Genomic DNA, 18,775 nt, shown 5'->3' on the forward strand with positions numbered 1-18,775 from the left:
CTTCTAAATAAATATTCTGAGAAGCAGAGCAAAGGATCGGCTAATGAGGACAACTACGGAATAGCTCGTTTAGGTTCCTAGCCTTTCTAAAGTTCTTTTTTACCAAACAATTAGAAGAGTTCTTTAATTCTACTCCCTCGCCCCTACCCACCCACTCTCTTGCCCTTCCCATCCCCTACCCTTCCCCTACTTGCCTCTACCCACCCATTCCCTCGCCCTCATCTATTGGAAATGTGTTGTTGTCAAGGCCTCCTCAAGGTCCCGCTTTGTTTTGACAAATTTCCCATCGAAAGCCTCTATAGACTTTAGCACTTAACCCTTGCTTCTTTCTCTTTCATCTCATTCCATCTGGCTTCATTTTTTCTCACTCACAGATGCCAATACAACACTCAATGTTGTGACCCTTGTGTTGACACATGTTTCTCTTTCTTTAAGCTCTCACAATTCACTTAAGTATTCTCTAAATCCAACATCATGGCAGTATCTTATCAGCAATATCTACTTCTCTCTCCGCGCTGAATGGAATATATGTAGAATACATATCACCAGTGTTCTTGCAAAGTCAGACTAGTACATAGCTTACCACCACTCTCCAGGACAGTGAGTAGTCTTGTGATGTTAATTTTTGCTTTCTTTCTTTGTCTCTCCTGCCTACACGCTTTTGTTTTAAGAAAATTTTAACTGCAATTTAAGTTTCTTATAAGTTGGGCAAACTTCAGGTGAGCTTTTTGGCATTGCTAGGACTTTGTTTAGCAAGTGGAAGAGTATACTGGAGCATTACTTGACAAATGAAGATGATCAGGTAATTTTTTATCTTGAGATTATTACACAATTATTGTTGACAATAACAGAAAATTTCTCAAGCAATGTTTGTATGTTGATTCCTGGAAGGTCGAAGTGTTGTTGAAGTTTGAAGAAATATGCTTGGAGGCATCAGGAAAGGCATTTGCACCTATCTTTTGTCATGTAAGTACACTATTATGTATTCTTTGGCTGGTTATCCTTGACTGAACATTTCCACTGTATGTGGCTCTAGCTGAAAACCCAACTCTTAGCAATCAATAGGTCCAATCATTCTGAATACGTTATCGCGGGATTTGATAGAGCTTTACTGCTATATGTAGGATCTCAGAAAGATGTAATTGGTACATTTTGTCCATTTTTCTGACAGGTACTGCGGGTGCTTTATGATCAAGAAATCATCTCTGAAGATGCCATACTATCTTGGGCCTCAGAAAAACAAGATGCGGAGGAAGGAGACAAAGTTTTTCTCAGGCAGTGTGAGGCCTTCATTAAAGTAAGTCTCATCAAAACTAAACGTTCTCAATTGTTGAAACTCAGTGTTACGTTGATTGCTCTTAAGTACATTCTATCCTTCCGCAGGGGTTGCTAGACTTTGAGACAGGCTGTGTGGTCATATGTGTGTATGCCATTCTTGTTTCTCTAGTGTTGGTGGGATGACAGGAGGGGTTTGAGAGAGAAAAAGCAAAGTGAGAGGAGAGAGAGGCACTTCAAGTCAAGTGGTAGCAGGTCAGGACACTGCTTATTGAGTGCTGCATTTCCAGATCTCATATGCATTTTGGAGTTGTCTTATTTTCCCTGTAATGTGGGCTTCAGCAGTTAAATTAAAGTGTTTCAGCTCTAGTTTTAGCCTATGTGAGTGTGTTCCTTGGGTTCTGTGGGTCTCTGGATGGTGAGTCTTGCCATGGGTTGGGTTCATGTAAAGGTTTTCTGAAAGAAAGGCATTTGCACTTTCCTTATAAGATAATTGACCATTTACAAAAACCTGGAAGCTCCCTATTAATTTATTTTCATGTTAACAACTTTTGGAAATAATGTTTGTAAAACAGGCTTATTAATAATGATGGTTACAAACTCTCCAGTTTCTGTAGGTATATGCTCATCATTTTAATGTTTTTATTTTGCAGTGGCTAGAGGAAGCATCAGAAGAGGAGGATGATGATTAATGAACCCTTGGTTAGATGCATTGTACAGGGAGACCTTACAATTAGAAACAGGTATTTTACTTAATAGCTTCTGAGCTCCATAAAGCTCGACTGTACTTGCATTATCATTCATTGTGTTGTTTTGTTGTGTGCAGCCAGGTGGGAGTGGTTAGGAACTTCAGTGCTGAGCAACATTCACATGTCTGCCATATAATCATTGGAGTTTCACTGGTGGTTACAAAATTCACGCTGAGAACACACACAGTTCCATGTCTACGTTATAATGAACATGACATTCATGTTAGAGATATTGACTATATGCCCCTGAGCACAATCTGTGCTTTCCAAATATTCTCATGTTTCATTTGTATTAAGGTTTTTCACAGATAATGACATCTCATTCACATCATTGAAATTACGTGTTTCAGTAATATTGATGCGTAGTACGCCATACAGATGCAAATGGAACTCGCTCATTCATGGCCCTGCTTTGTGTAGTGCCTTATAAGGTTATGTCTGTTACAAAATTTTCTTTTGTTTGGGCAAGATGTTCAACTGTGTCAAGTACAGGTTGAATATTGTGCTGCAGAATACCTAATGAAACATATAAAGATGTATCCAATGTGAGGTTTGGTTACGAGTCATTGAAAAGCAAATTCTCTCTCTCTCTCTCTCTCTCTCTCTCTCTCTCTCTTCCTTCTAGCGTCGAGTGGGTTCACTTGTTTCCCACATAGACATGGGGATAGCACAGTGGATTATGTTTTGGCTAAGCCCAGTTTCAAACCCTCTATTCGGGACTTTCGAGTCGGGCCCAGGCCTAGTGGGGTAGTAGAAGACCATGCCCTCCTCACATTTACCGTCTCATTCCAGTTCAGCATAGCTCGGCTGGCCCAAACATCTACACACTTTTACTTCAGAGATTGATTCTGTCTACATAGATGGTATCTACAGACACTTATGCACAGAACAACCGGGGAGACCTCTCAAGGAGCTCACTCATATATTGAAAGAGACATTACAAGGTGTAGTGGCAGAGGCATATCCACATTGAGCTTGGGCGGCGATGACGTTCTAGGAGCACACCCCATAATAGTTGGTATGATGAGGAGTGCAGAGAGACCAAAGCCCAACTTCACAGGGAGGTACTTCTAGGAATCATTACTCATAGGCAATCACAGATTGCTTCTTGGTGTTTGGTACGACAGAAGAAGAGCGCGTTGCTAGCTCAACTATGGCAAGATTTATATCAATTGTTTTTTAGCCAAGATTCAAGCGAAGCATGGCGACTCTTCCATGGCACTCTCCCCACGAGTCATCACTTCTATGGAGGTATGGGTTTCCAGAGAAATAGAGGGCACACTTAACTCCCCTGGCGTGAGTAAGAGAGGGTACTCAGCTATTCAACATTATATCTCCTTCATTTTTGTGAAGAATGGAATAAAGTCAACTTCTACCAACATAAGCAAGTGTTTGGAAAGAGAGATTTCAACTCAATCATGCACAAACAGATTTCATTGGATGTCCATTTTATATTGATGGTATTTATAGATATCAAGGAACAAATGTAACCTACAATGAGTACAATAATATCATGGACTTCACTTTGTTGCAAACTAGAATGGTTGAGTTCTATAATGTAACCTTTGAAAAGACAAGTTGCATTTTCTATTTTGTTTTGAAACTAAATGAGTGTGAGATTCTCAAAGACAAGAAACTAGAACGAGTCACAATAACATTGATGAATAGGACTCTTTCAAAATATCTCATTGATGATCTTTCATATTTCAGTGTTCAATCAGAAACAAACATACGGTGGCTTGGTGCTTTTTAAGTATTCCATTTTCATCTTCTCTTCAGCTTGGTGAGTCCTCTTGAGATTTAATTTTAGATTTAGTTTCAAGTCTCATGCGTATAAGACGGGTTTAATCTTGAAGGTAAAAAAAAAAAACTACGACATTTTATATTGGGTGTTCCATCAAACCCCTATTCCTTATATCATTGATAAACAAACGAATCAAGAAAAGATGTTGATTGTCAATGGGAGGGGAGATTTTTAAGTTCAATGGCATCTTGCAGGTGACCTTCAAACATTGAAATGTATGTATAATTGTGGAATGGGTGCTATGGTAAAAGCTCCATGCTTGTATTGCATGAAGCCTGCAAAGACGATGGACCCAAAATGGTGAGAAAGGTTCCTACTAGTCACAATGAAGATCCTAATTTCCACCCAATTTTAGATATTTCACTTGTCAATGTTCACATTTGTATAATGCATGCTCTTTGTAGAATTGTGGAGAAGTTGGTGTATATGTACATTGGGTTTGCTTGGAAAATCAACAACTCAAAAGAACAGAAGGTTGCAATAGAGGCGCTTGAACTGGTTTTGTCAGAGATGAGTCTCCATATGGGCAATGTGAAAATCCAGTGAGACGAGAAAAGATCAATCAATGATAAAGATGTACCTTACAGACTATCTATTGGTGGAGTCCAGGCATGTCATTTTTTATCAAAACAAACAGGCGTCAAAGATAAGAAGCTAACCAAGCGTAGAAAGATATATCAATCCACTTATGTCAACAAATTGAGTTTCAACAATGAAAAAATCTCCATATGGCAATGAAGGACCAGGAACCCACAACTCGCAATGTCAAGAGTGGAGTGTGGCGTTCCATCGATGTGCTATTTCAAATGTGTGACAAAGATAGTAGACACAAAATGATCTAAGAAAATCTAAGGAGAACCTTTAGCTACTAAAGAAAGCATTTAGGACAGCATGGACTGAAACTCGGATTACTCATTACATGGTATTGTTAAAGCACCCTTTTAAATGATAAGGGCTAAAAGGTTGTTTAAAATTCTTGACAACTTGTTTTATTTGGAGCACATCATTTTCAATCATTTACCATACTTCATTCAAAAGTATGGAAACCCATGCATATGGAACACCCAAGGCTTGGAAAAGTCTCATTACGTAACCAGGAATGCATATTTCAGATACACACAACATGGCGGCTCTCGAGATAAGGCAAACAGTTTGAAAGGGTTGTTTCAGTGGTTTTATTGCAGAATCCTTTATCGGCTGCAGCAAAAACATGTATTGGAATGTTCGGCAACAGCATAAGCAATTAGGCATCTGCAACAAAGAAAAAGGAAACGAGTAGAGGCATTCAACAACTCCAGTGCTCGTGAAGGCCAGAGAAAGTGGAGAGAGACAATGCAATATGTCAACCATAGATGGATCAAGAGATTTGGATTTTAGGTCACAACATGTACAAGAGATGTCTAATAATATACAGTACAAGTTACAAGTCTAGCCATGCACTCCTAGGTGCGTTAACATTTTGTTGAAATGGCCTCCATCCAGCTTGCATTAAAGACAACATATGCTACCTATAGTCAGTGGTGTGACCTTACTGGCACACCCAAGGTTCTTATCCACGCCTTCAATAGGGCTCTTACATACCAACCGCCGCAAAATGGCCCACCGTTTCTAGAAAGCGGACAACGAAAGGTATGATCTATCTAAACCTCACCCTGCGTAGCTAGGCAGATGCAGCGCCCTCCCTGGAGGAGGGTGGCCAGATAGTGGATATCTTTTGGCACATTACCCTTTTATCAAATCATTAAATGTTTGCCATAATCTAAGAGTTCATTTGGGTTTTGTTTCCCCAAAGTTTGTGCCATTGTTGTGTATGTGTAATAATAAGCTACACGACCACCAGTGTACCCCGGACAGATCCAAAACATTTTGTAGCAAAATCTTTGTCGACGAAGATAACTTGTCTGCATTTTCTGGTAGCATTGTTCACCTAGGAAGCATGAGAGCATCTTGAGGGCGAATGTTGCAGTACTTCGCTCTTGGGACATTCCATTGTGAAATATTAGTATGGGTGCATCACAAAGTTTGGCAAGGTATTGTCCTAGTGCTACATTCCTTCCACGATACTCTCTTGTTCGACGACGAAGGAAGTCGTCCTTTTCAGTAATCCATGATTGTACACAAAAAGATGAGTTAGAGAAAGACAATGACAGCTAGAATTTTTGGGTTGGGGGGGGTTGGGGGGGGGGGGGGGGGGGGGGGAGGGAGGCCTATCATGTAGCTCTCATCTTGCATATATAAGTCATCCTTCCATAGGTCCACTGACCTCGTCGGTTATTATGCGGGACGCGTAAACCAATCCTCTACATCTTGAGTATTGGTTGATGGCCTGAGGTTGTTTCTAATAGCTTGGAAGGTAGTCTCATCTAGAAGTGTCTCTCTATACTTTTTTGCTTTGTCAAAGTAGAGTTTGAGGCACTCCATTGGGTTACTGGAGGTTTCCATCGCCTCGTCATCAATACTATCATCAGATACAAATCCACTCCTCCCTTCTTGAAATTTGAAGATGGTGGCAAGTGCAAAGTCCTCCCTTAAAGAAAATATACTTTGAATGTCATGGAGGAAAATATATGATCTCTCACCAAATTTGAACTTTGGTAGTCCAGGAAGCATCAATGTGGCTTGCTTCTCATTAAAGCCAGACACATCTAAAGGTAGTTTGATGCCAGATGTTTTAATTGTAAGTATTTTGCTTCGTTGCACCTCTTTAGCCTCTGCCTCTAGATGAATATCCTCCTCAATCTTGGGAACCTCATTGGACTCCATGTCCTCATCATCTTGTTCATTGGGTGGTAGATCCTCCTCATCCATTATCTCTGAAGGATCTTTCAAGAGACTAGCAAATAGAGAATTTAAGAATAGAAGGAACCCAAAGGATTCTTTGATTAGTTTGCAATCTCATTCGTGCATAGGACACCACGAGGGTCTATATATGATAGGCAGTTGATGGTACTTCTTGTACGACCGTCTTGTTGAATCACAATCTTTTAAGTGCACCACCATCATGTCAACAAGAACCACCATGTCCCTTTGGACCTCAAGCTCAAATTTGTCTCTTTCAGACTTGAGAAAATCGTTGTGCTGAGCTATAAGATCATCCACAATAAATGGGGCATTGAAGATAGAAGAGACCTTGTCGAACATTTCAGCAGCTCCTGCAGCTACTTCAAAATCAAACAATCTTTCATCCACACATGTGGGATTTTCAACCTTATCCACCCCTTTCTTACATTTTGTAGACTACATATATACACGCCATAGGACAACAAATAAAGTTTCTTCTCTCTCTCTCTCTCTCTCTCTCTCTCTCTCTCTCTCTCTCTCTCTCTCTCTCTCTCTCGTCTCATAGGTCAAGTTGGCATCTAAAGAGGTTAGTAGAGCATCTCCTCTTATTTGAGTGCCTACCTCCTTACATACCGATTTTGTGCTCTACGGTGCGCGAACGACAATCGATGAACCAACAACCCTCATCTGCACTCCATAAGACAAGTAAAAGTCTCTCTCTCTCTCTCTCTCTCTCTCTCTCTCTCTCTCTCTCTCTCTCTCTCTAAATTTACATTAGAAATAAACAACAATAGGTGTTACCTTTTCCTGCGCTTGGCATGGCAACCTTCCAAAGATGAAAACCTCACTTGGACCTCTCTCTCTCTCTCTCTCTCTCTCTCTCTCTCTCTCTCTCAACAACCCTCTCACTCTTTGTGTTTCCTCTGTGTTTCTTACACACACTTGCAGGGTGTGATTGTTCTAGATTACACAATCTCACATTATTTTTCATGATTCCTGGTTTAATATTTGGCATTGGATAGGTTGAATTGGCGACCATGACTGTGTGTCCACTTTCATGAAGGATTGAATTTGTAGGGCTCCACAATACCCCCAAAAATCTCTCTCTCTCTCTCTCTCTCTCTCTCTCTCTCTCTCTCTCTCTCTCTCTCTCTATTGCCCTGTTGCACACCCCCCTCCTCCCCCCGCCCCCCCTTTCCCTTCTTCTTGCGCTCTCCCTTTGCAACCTTGTCCCCCTTGTTGTCCCGTACGTAGAGAGAGAAAACGGAGAAAAAAAAGAACGTAGAGAGAGAGAGAGAGAGAGAGAGAGTTGAAAGAAAATGCATAGAGAGAGAAATCTTGCTTGCGTAGAGAGAGAAAATATGCACGCCGCGAGAGAAAAAACCGGTATTTTCTCTCTCTCTCTCTCTCTCTCTCTCTCTCTCTCTCTCTCTCTCTCTCTCTCTCTCTCTCTCTCTCTCTCTTCAATTATGTGAGTGCGGGTTTTTGCAGTGGATATCCACCTAGGTCCCCATTTTTCCCCCCTCCCCTCCCCTCCCCCCCTCTTCCTTTTCCCCACTTCTTGACTTCATTCTATTTCTCCCCCTCTCCTTTTGCGGCCTTCAATCATGAGGAAACAAAATGGCAAGGATGACCCCATGGAGGATACCATTCAAAAATGCAAAGAAGAAATGAGCGAATCCATCAAGAAGATCAATTGCGACCTCCTAGGTACTATTAAGGCACTCGACGAGCGCGTGTCGGCACAGGAAAGCACAATACATACACATGAGGATCGTGTGAAGGCCCAAGATGAGAAAATCGCACTACTCAAGAAAGAGCTTGCAGAGGTGCAATCGCAAAATGTCCTCAAAGAAAAAGAGCTTCAACCCTCCGTGATTGAAGAGCTTAACACTATTAAAGAACAAGTGCAAGCCATCAAAGAAGGTGAAAAGTAAAAAAAAGAAATGACGATCTCGTGGGTAGATGTCATCACAAAAACCCAACAAAAAGCGGAAGCCGAGAAATGGATCGAGATTGTCAAGAAAAGGCAAAGAAATAACCCCCACACCAACCATCATTAACCTGACACTAGAAGAGGAGCAAAGGAGACGTGTGCGGGCCTTACACGTAAGGATATGTGGCCTCAGAGACCAAGATAATGTGGATGATTAAGTGAAAGAACTCATGACTCTGGTGGGGGTTAACGAGCATACGGATACGAGGGCTTGGAGAGTGGGCAACTTATCCTCCGTTTCCCCTCCATGGAAGCGAAGGACTTCTTGAAGAAGAGACTGACTCTAAAGAAGACAGGCATCTTTCTTGGAGATGACCTCACCCTCTCGCAGATTGCTCATATGCAAGAGGTAATGCCGGAAATTAGAGCAACAAGGGATAAAGGGAAGATTGCTTTTTACAGAGAAGAGACTGACTCTAAAGAAGACACACATCTTTCTTGGAGATGACCTCACCCTCTCGCAGATTGCTCATATGCAAGAGGTAATGCCGGAAATTAGAACAACAAGGGATAAAGGGAAGATTGCTTTTTACAGGGATGAAAGGGTGGTGATATTGGAGTGGTGCTCCGCATGACGGTGCGAGACCTATGGGACCACACTAATGATGGCAACCTGGAATTGTATAGGGTCACTCCGTCTGGAGGAGGGAGTGAGATTGGACATGCAGCAAGGGGTGGGTGAGCATGGTTGACAACTGAGAACACTATAAGAGCAATGCATGAGGAGTTTAAATGGTTGTTGTAAAATGTTCTAGCAAGGTGACAGAGACAAGTTGTTGAGATGCAACAAAAGAGTGCCCACAACAATGGGAGGTGATTCGCAACATGCTGACTTGGGTAGTTTGGAAAACCTAATGCATTCATAATGTGTTTGAGGGCGGCCGAGGGCAATGCAAACACCTTGTGGTAGGTTCGCACAAGATGCAACGAAGGCGGGATAAGAAGCTATTAACGCGTGAGTTTGTGTGTGTGTGTGTGTGTGTGTGTGTGTGTGTGTGTGTGTGTGTGTGTGTGTGTGTGTGTGTGTGTGTGTTTTGGTCGAAGTGGTTTGGCTCTGCACGTGGGCAAGAGCAGATGGAGGAGCCAAAGCAAGGTATGCTGGCATGGCGAGTGGAGCAGACCGCGGGCAACACATAATCATACAACTGCGTATGGGTAGTGGGTTGTAAATCCATTGGCGGGTGCTTGGAGTTTCCTTGGATTGCCCGTTGCAGTCATTTTACGAGAGACTCAGAAAAAGGTAAGGAATGGTTTTGGGTATGAGAGGTTGTAACCATTGCATGAGTGGTTGCTGCATGTGTGTGTGTGGCGGGATGCAGTGCAATGGAGTGTGACAACAAGGAGCGCAGAAGGTGGGTGTGGGTCACAGTGGGATCATGAAATTCTTGCGAGTGTGCGGAGAGTCAGAGCCCCGTCCTGCCACGCTGCTGATGCAGGGGTTACAGCACAAGGACTCTATGCGCTGCAAGAGAGAGAGAGTCCCGACTCCCCCCCATGATTTCTTGTCTGGGCCTACTGGCAACAACCGGTAAAAGAAGAAGATCGTGCAGCCATTATTGCTAAAATAGTTGCTTGACTCGTAATTTACAGGCAGCTGTTACGGACCTTCGAGAGCACGAGAGAAGCGCTGCAAAGTTTTGCTATTTTCATTTTTTTAACAGTGGCTGCAGCACAAAGCCCGACTATGTCGAACCCCCATAACCCTTGCATCGAGTGCGCGTGACTCTGAGGATTGTGGAGCTTCAGCCCCCCTAACCCCTACAGGTGCTAGGTGGGACGGGGCTCTCATGAGTTGGTTTTGAGCGTCAAGGGCAGATAGATAAATACATTAGAGACCGAGGTAGAGAGGGAAAAGTAGGTAGGTGTGGATTCCATTGGCAAGGGTACGATGCCAATTTGATCTAGCGCCAAATCGGGGCAAGGAGGAGAAAAAGCTGCAACTCAAGTGGAGCGACCACGATGTGCTCATGCTATCAACCAAAAGCAAGCCAAAAATGCCAGAAATTAAGCTTAATAAAGTCTGGGGCTGGATTCTGGAATCTGTAGCATACTAGTGTGTGTGTGTGTTGAACGGCTCAATAAATCATGAGGCATGCCAAAAATGGGTTTGTGTGTGTGTGTGCCCCGTTACTAATTGACACCTCCATTTGGGAGGTGGGATCAATGGCTCACGATCACCAGTTGATCATGACCGTTGGATTGCCTACAAAAGATTCCCACTTTCTCGGATCCGGGACTTGAACCCATTACCTCTCCCCCACGGGATTGACTCTAACCACTAGGCTAACGCACACTCGTTGAAAAGTGTGTGTGGGATAAGTTTATAGATCACGGCATTGTGGACAAGTTTACACCTAATTCACACCGAGTTCACACTGAGTTCACACCAAATTTGGTGTGGTGTGCAGACCCTCCCGAGTTCACATCTAGTTCACACCGTGTTCACGTCGAGTTCACACCAAATTTGGTGTGGTGCACATATCTCCGAGTTCACTCTTAGTTCACACCTAGTTCAAATGTCAATCGGACATCCCGGATTGCACCCGCTTCGTGACGCCTACTGTGGGCCATTGATCCCACCTCCCTTGGGAGGTGTCATTTAGTGACGAGGGTGTGTGTGTGTGTGTGTGTGTGTTGAGGCTTTGTTGACCTGGTTGGTCACCACAACTGGTGAGATAGAGCTAGTAGAAGTTGTGAGAGTAGGTGAGACTATAAGATTTAAAGCTTGAATGTGTGTGACTGCAGGCGTGGCAACAAAGGTAGCTAGTAGTGTGTCTGACCTTTTTATTTTCTTTTGTATTTGTTTTTGGAAAGATACCTTTGTGTGGGGTGTGGGCCAGCTAGTGAAAAACAAAATGTTGGCCTTCATATGGCGAGAATGTGATTTCGCGAACATCAATAAGATTCCAAATGTGACTCTTTCTTTTCTCAACACTCCAAATTACTCACTTTTTCACATAAGGTGGTCGTATTAACAAAATGGCATACACATAAGTAGCACACACCATAAGGTCTGACATTCCATTATAGCTGAGAATGAATCTCTAAAACATTCCTTGTGTTATCACATTTGATGAGGCATATGCCGCAATCTGTCACGTAACCATGAGTTTTGAGGTATACACATCATTGACTCCCTCACCAAGTGAATACCCAATTCTCTTTTTAAGAAGTTTGAACTGCACACACATCATGCAATGAAACAAAATAATGACAACTTGAGTCAATTCCTCATTAAAAAATCTCATTAAGTTGTGCACCAATTGGAGATCTCTTGACATACAGTTCGGATTGAAAAGAGTTTATGCACACCATTCGTTTCAAGTCCATCAATTGATCAATTTATACACACAAAATGAGTCAAGAAGTTCTTATTGGCCATTCCAAACTCAATTCTCAATCATTGCAACAAGAGTTGCTCATATCCAATAGTCCTAATAGTCCAAACCTAATTGGATTTGTCATTTTGGTTTGTATGGCTTTACACTTGAATTTTGAGTACAATTACACACATAAATGAATGCAACGTTGCCATGTTCATCCCATTGATCAATCATTAGCATGGAAGCACATTCAAAATCTTCACAATTGAGCTTCAAATGAGTGATCTATCTCATCTTCATGTCAATTTGCAATACACACATCAAGTATTTGGCCAATTCATCATCATAATTGGTAAAAAAGACCAATTATCCATACACACATTGGATTGCACATGCCATTGATTGGCGTACACAACTTAAATTTAGGCCAAAATTATATGCAAATAAATGATCAATTTCTCATTGCAATGCTCAAATTTCACACTTGATCTATCATGGGTTTTGCCAATGATGAGAAACAATATCGTAGCTTGGAGAAAGCTTTGACAAGTAGTAGTGGGCCTTGTAAAAAAAAATTCATCTAAAACACACCATGATTTTCCAATTGCTGAGATGTAATATTGTTCAAGGCTATCTGTAGCTTGGACAAGTGGTGGATCTCTGCTTCTACCCATGTTTCAAGGGAGCCTAGCTTGGACAAGTGATTTCCCATGTCCTAATGGAGCCTAGCTTGGACCCATGGTGGAGCTTGCTTCTATCCCTTGTCAATAGGGCTAGCTTGAACAAGTGGTTCATTGCATCACTTTTCCCAGTTCCCAGTTTCCCAGGTTCAATAGAGCCTAGCTAGGACAAGTGGTGGACCTTGAAATGAAATTTCCCTTGTACAACATATATATGGGTTTTCATGTTTTAATGGAGCTTAGCTTGAAAAAATGGTGCATCTTTCTTCTCTCCATGTCTCAATGGAGCCTAACTTGGACCAGTGGTGGTCCTTAGATGCTTCCATGATTCAATTGAAATTTGGCTAGCTTGGACAAGTGGTGGACCTTGAAAAAGACCCCAGTTTGGACAACTGGTGGAGCTTCCTTCTCTCCATGTTTCAATTGATCCAAGCTTAAACAAGTGGTGGAAGTTATCTTCTTTTCATGTCTCAATGATTCTTGAAACCAAAAATCTCCATTCCTAGATTAGATAGATAGCTTTCCTTCCACCTCTCTCTAGAAGTTAGGCAAGCGTTAGATCTTTGAACTAAATGAACTACTATTTATGAATCTTAGGATGGACATGTGGTGGAGCATGACAAGCACCTCAAGAACCTTGTTCATCAATCACGACAAGCACCTCAATCACCTTAGTCGGCTCAAGCACCTCAAGCACATGCCTAGCTTGCCTAAGGTCTAAAGTACCTAAAGGTCCTAGGTCTAAGGACTTTTAACACTAACCTTTGGAGGTCTTTAATGAGGCTAACCCAGAGTATTTTAAGCTCCGTTACCTGCTCATTTCGCTTTGGTAGACCATCTCCCTTTTGGACCCTTCACTAGATATAGCCTTCTCTCCCTTTGGTCCCGTGCTGAGATAGGTCTAAAACCACCTACCTATATTCTAACTCTCGTTTCCATTCATTTTCCCACATTAAATGACTAGTTCAATATGAGAAAATCATTTGGGAAGGTAGATATTAAATTTTATGACACTTAATGATCATTTTAGAGTACCATATACGAAGAGTACTATACTAAGTGTACTATACCGATTGAGCATCACTGAGGTTTGCCAGTCATTGTAGTATTACTATTTCAAAGTAGTATACTAGAAATTACAAAAGTAGTAACTATATTAGAGTTTTAATTAGTATGTTCCATTCATGGAATGACTATTTCTAAACGAGTATTGCCATTCATTGTAGCATACATATTCCAAGGTATTATACTAAACACTAAAATGGTCTACTTGGAGTAGTGTACTATTGAACGAGATGGACCATTCATTGAAGTGCTATGTAAGTACTACAATGAGCTAAGAATACCATACTAAGAGTTCTAAACACTAGAATGGCACTACCCTAAACACTAGAATAGTGCACATGTAGTACTATACTAAATGAGACCTAAATGCATTGTTGCATTACTACTTTACAGTTCTATATACTAAACATTATATAAGGATACTATGAGTACTATTATACAGAAAGTCTACCATGCACTATAGTATTTTTGTTCAAGAGAACTATATAACATACTAAATTGCAATACCATAAGTACTATCCTAAAACAGATCCACCATGCACTTTAATAATAATATTGTGTATAACAATAATATTATAGAGTACTAGGTTGTACACTAGTTTAAGCCTCTAAGAGCACTACGATAAACGAGGTCCTATTGTACTAAATGTGGTATATATGGTACTGCCAATAACTATACTTCAAGAATCCAAGGTCCTATTGTCTAAATGTGGTATATATTGTACTATTAGTACTTATACTTTAAGAATCTTAGGTGCACTATACTACTATCATTGGTATATGGCCTTCCAAAATTGTGATTGGGTATTCAGATTCTAAATGTAGTACTCATTGTAGACATTAATACACAAGAGTACATCATGTTAGGGTTAAACCTACTTCCATCGTATGCCTATGTGAACTACCCCTAATGGTGCTACTCTCTCACACTCTAGTGGGAAGCAACCCTACACTTTGCATGACTACCTTTGTGCCACCAACATGCCACTACCTCTCATCTAAGAGTGCCACCTCCTATGTCATGTATTAGGACATGTGGCTCCACATGTGGCTTAAGGATACACTCTCTTAGTGCTATATAAGCACACAACTCATTGTACAAATAAATGCATCTTATCAATCTATCTATTTTGTGTGATTTTGTACTTGTATTGTTTACGTTAGTTTTTAAGTTAGCACGTTAACTTAATGTCCTAATTATGAATGCAACTAATCATTGTCTGCCTTAATTAGAGCCTTACAAGTGGTATGAGAGCAATTGTGAGGCTCACTACTAGTATTATTACTCATTGTAAATATCTTACTTTTGAGGCGTCAATTTTACAAATAAGTTAGATGTCCTTTGCATGCATGTTAAGTGTAAAAGCTATGCCTCATATGCTTGACACATGATAACCATGAGCTTTTTAAAAACGATTCAAGGTTGTTTGTCCTTATAAGCATTTTCTTTTTTGTTTTTCTTATTTGTTATCATCTTTGCAAAGCTTCAACTTGTCCCTCTCTCTCTCTCTCTCTCTCTCTCTCTCTCTCTCTCTCTCTCTCTCTCTCTCTCTCTCTCTCACACACACACACACACACACACACACACACCCACCTTGTCCAATGCATATCTGCTTGGATCCAATTTGCTCATAATCCAATCTTCAGCTCTCCATAGCTCCTTGCATTCTTGCTTATCCCAAGAACTTGCATCTCATGGCTCATTACCCCGTTGCATCTCTTCCTGTTTCCAATAAACTTGCGATTCAAGCTTTGAAGCTTCAAAACTCGCATCAGCATGGCCTAGGTCTATACTCTCCCTTTGGCGACCACATCAACTCACATCCAAGCACTTCATTGCCACAAAAGCTTACAAAAGGTGGGATTTGACCATCACCATCAACTTGCCTCCTTGCTGCTTCGATTCTCTGCTCTTGCTTGCATCAACCCTACCTGTCTCAGACGAGCCCTTTCTATTGTAGGCCTACATCAGCAAGCCCGCCATCAGAGGCATGTCCACCCATTTAATACAAGCACTTGTCATCGGCCACCTACCCAGTTCGGCACATCTTCAGCATGCTACAGGACATCAATCTCAGTGTTGTACAGCAAGTCAGCTAGCTGCTCGCCATCAATAATCGCTTATAGCTCTGTCGGCCCCAGCTCCTCACTGATTATTTGGGATTTTATTTTTTGATTGTAATTTATTTAAGGCGGTCATTCCCACTTAAAACCTACTTCTTGGTTTTGAATTTTTGAAGTTGAGGTTCCCACCTAGTAAAGGGAAACACATAAAAGCTGGCAAGGTTTCAAAAGCCTCGAAAACCACATAGTTGAAAGCTATTCAGGAATTCAATCAAGGATTCAACCATTAATTTTGGAAGGCATTCCCGCGAGCAATCACAAGCCGAAGTAGAAGATCTTTTATCACTAACTTTGCTCATTATGAAGAGTGGCTTCACTTTGTGAAGAGGTGCTTCACAATCAATGTGACAGAGGATCAAAGTTCAAGAGGGAGATAAGCTCACTTGCAATTCGCACATGTGTATGCTCAATCCACCATGTATGAAGCACATGTGCATCAACTCAGATTGAAATGTATGTTTACACACGTATCTTTGAGGATAATTTTATGAATATGCCAACCTATGCAAGTGGACTAGACACTATCATGATACATGGTAAGACCTTCCTCACGAGGCATCAAATTATGCACATAGGGACAATCACAACACTTGAAATATATGTGTATTTTACTCCATTTTCCATGGATATTGCATTCGGATCACATTATGCTAAGGATGAACAATGAATGCCTACTACACTCCCCTCTAGACTTGCATGATGTATCCGAATGTGAGCAAAACATGATGTATCCAATTTGAGAACCATGTTTATGCATCCAAATGTGAACCCATGCATCTACCTAAGGAAGTCTTGTATGAACCATGACCTATTGAATCCATTGAGATCCAGGCATGATGTATCTTAGGCAATCCTAGGATTAAATCAGGTTTAAGAGGAAAATTGTTAGGGTTAAACCTACTTCCATACTTTGCCTATGTGAACTACCCCTAACGGTGCTACTCTCACACACTCTAGTGGGGCCAAACCTACACTTTGGATGACTACCTATGTGCCACCAACATGCACTACCTCTCATCTACGAGTGCCAACTCCTGTGCCATGGATTAGGACATGTGGTTCAACATGTGGCTTAAGGCTACACTCTCTTAGTGCTATATATGCCATGGATTAGGACATGTGTCTCAACATGTGGCTTAAGGCTACACTCTCTTAGTGCTATATACACACACAACTCATTGTACAAATAAATGCATTTTATCAATCTATCTATTTTATGTTATTTTGTACTTTGATTGCTTATGTCAATTTTTTAAGTTAGCACATTATTTTGTACTTTGATTGCTTACGTCAATTTTTAAGTTAGCAATTAACTTAATGTCGTAATTATGAATGCAACTAATCATTATCCACCTTAATTAGAGCCTTACACATCAAACCCTAATCAGTAGCTCGAGTAACCAATTTTTAATTACTATGAAATTGATGAAAAAATGGAATGCAGGGTGTCATTAGTGAATTTATCTCATGCTGCTACAAGTGGTGTATGTAGATAGCCTCAAAAACTCATTGCAAAGAAATCCAACTACTTGGAATTTCTTTGGCCTCACACATGGGCTCATGACAAGAATTACTCTCTGAAATGCAAATGCAACAAAATAAAACATGTGGTAAACATCAAAGCCCCAACCCTAGTATGCACATCTACAAAAGAAAGTATAGAACTTGAAAAGAATACCTTGCAAAGCGTTTGAGATAAGGGAAAGGGCATAAAAATGTAGCCTTACCTCCTAACCTCCAGTGTGATGGCTTGCACCATGACCGGGTGCTCAATAGGTGCATGTCAAAGAAAATGGACTCATGTTTGAGTTATCTCTTCTACAAAGGTAGGTATTGTGCTATGACATGACATGTACAATTCCTTTTTAGACACTAAAGAAAGGCACATTTTTTGGCATCTCCTATATAGTTTTTGAGTTGCTGCAAAGTCCCAACAAACTACTTTGAGCTCCTCGATGTTCTCTTGGTTTTGTTCTTGAAAACAATTGAAAACCCTACACCCCTTCTCGCCTGGATGAATTTCACTTAAAGATTTTTTTCTTTTCAATGTGTCTTTGACCCCATATGCTTATGTAGAGAGAGAGATCTTTCTCCTTCTCCTCAACCATTTTTTGGGCTAGCAAATCAGAGGTTACATAGAGACTCTCCTCATGTTGGGCCCTCCATTTCTGAATGATGACCACCTCTTCTTCAGGTAGCTGTTGAGATGCATATGGAATCAAAGGTTTTTCTTTAACCTCCATTTTGGAGTCAATGGATGGTACTACAACATGATGAGTAGCTCTCTTGCTCTTGTTCTAAAAAAAGTCACTCCAATCCTCCTTCTTCCCATGCTTGAAGGCAGCAAATGCACGAGCCAAGGTTGCTCCCACCTCATTGTTGATCACTACTTTGACCCAATAAATCTCCTCGTAGAGTTTTATAAACTCCCTTTCCACTCCTATCTTAGCCCATTAATGTGGTATCCTCGTTGACTCACCTTATCAGCACACCCCCATGTTTTTTCCAGCCATAGATGAAGCTGTGGACAAGATTTAGGCTTCATCTTCAAAAAAAATAAGAGATCTTCTTTTTGACAGCTAAATCTGGTGAAGAAAGACTTGTAGTTCCCTTCAATGGAAAACTTTAAGCTTTACTGCCCTTTGGGCTCATCCTGCTTTTATTGCCCTTTAGAGAGACATTATGTTGCAAGAGAATTTACACACACACACACACACACACACACACACACACACCTCTTACATGCATAATGGGCTTTATAAGACGATTCTCCCGTGCCGAGATGGAGCCCCTACACTAACTTGGTATGAACCGACCCTCCTTTAAAGAAGGGATAGCGATGCTATCCCAGGACACATTGCCTCACAATTTGGGACTTCATTCGTAGTGCTCCCCTTGTGACTCCTCCCTACTCAGGCAATGCATGATGGGTATTTAAAGCCTCTGCACTAAATTAACTCTTACCTATCCTGGGTTTG

General features: G+C 41.2%; 1 protein-coding gene across 1 annotated transcript in view; it reads left to right on the top strand.

Moving 5' to 3' along the window:
* Nucleotides 1-2,432, top strand: part of LOC147451716 (Trimeric LpxA-like enzyme) — a 105,152-nt gene extending 102,720 nt beyond the window's left edge. Inside the window, exons 12-16 of the mRNA XM_086517612.1 lie at nucleotides 720-802; nucleotides 892-966; nucleotides 1,172-1,297; nucleotides 1,929-2,018; nucleotides 2,102-2,432. Coding sequence (XP_086373738.1) covers nucleotides 720-802; nucleotides 892-966; nucleotides 1,172-1,297; nucleotides 1,929-1,967 — 323 coding nt within the window. The 3' untranslated portion in view covers nucleotides 1,968-2,018; nucleotides 2,102-2,432. The remainder of the gene's footprint in view (nucleotides 1-719; nucleotides 803-891; nucleotides 967-1,171; nucleotides 1,298-1,928; nucleotides 2,019-2,101) is intronic.
* Nucleotides 2,433-18,775: the final 16,343 nt, after the last annotated feature.

This window comes from Adiantum capillus-veneris, chromosome 8, assembly GCF_014529385.1.
Source record: "Adiantum capillus-veneris isolate H3 chromosome 8, ASM1452938v2, whole genome shotgun sequence".
Classification (NCBI taxonomy): domain Eukaryota; kingdom Viridiplantae; phylum Streptophyta; class Polypodiopsida; order Polypodiales; family Pteridaceae; genus Adiantum; species Adiantum capillus-veneris.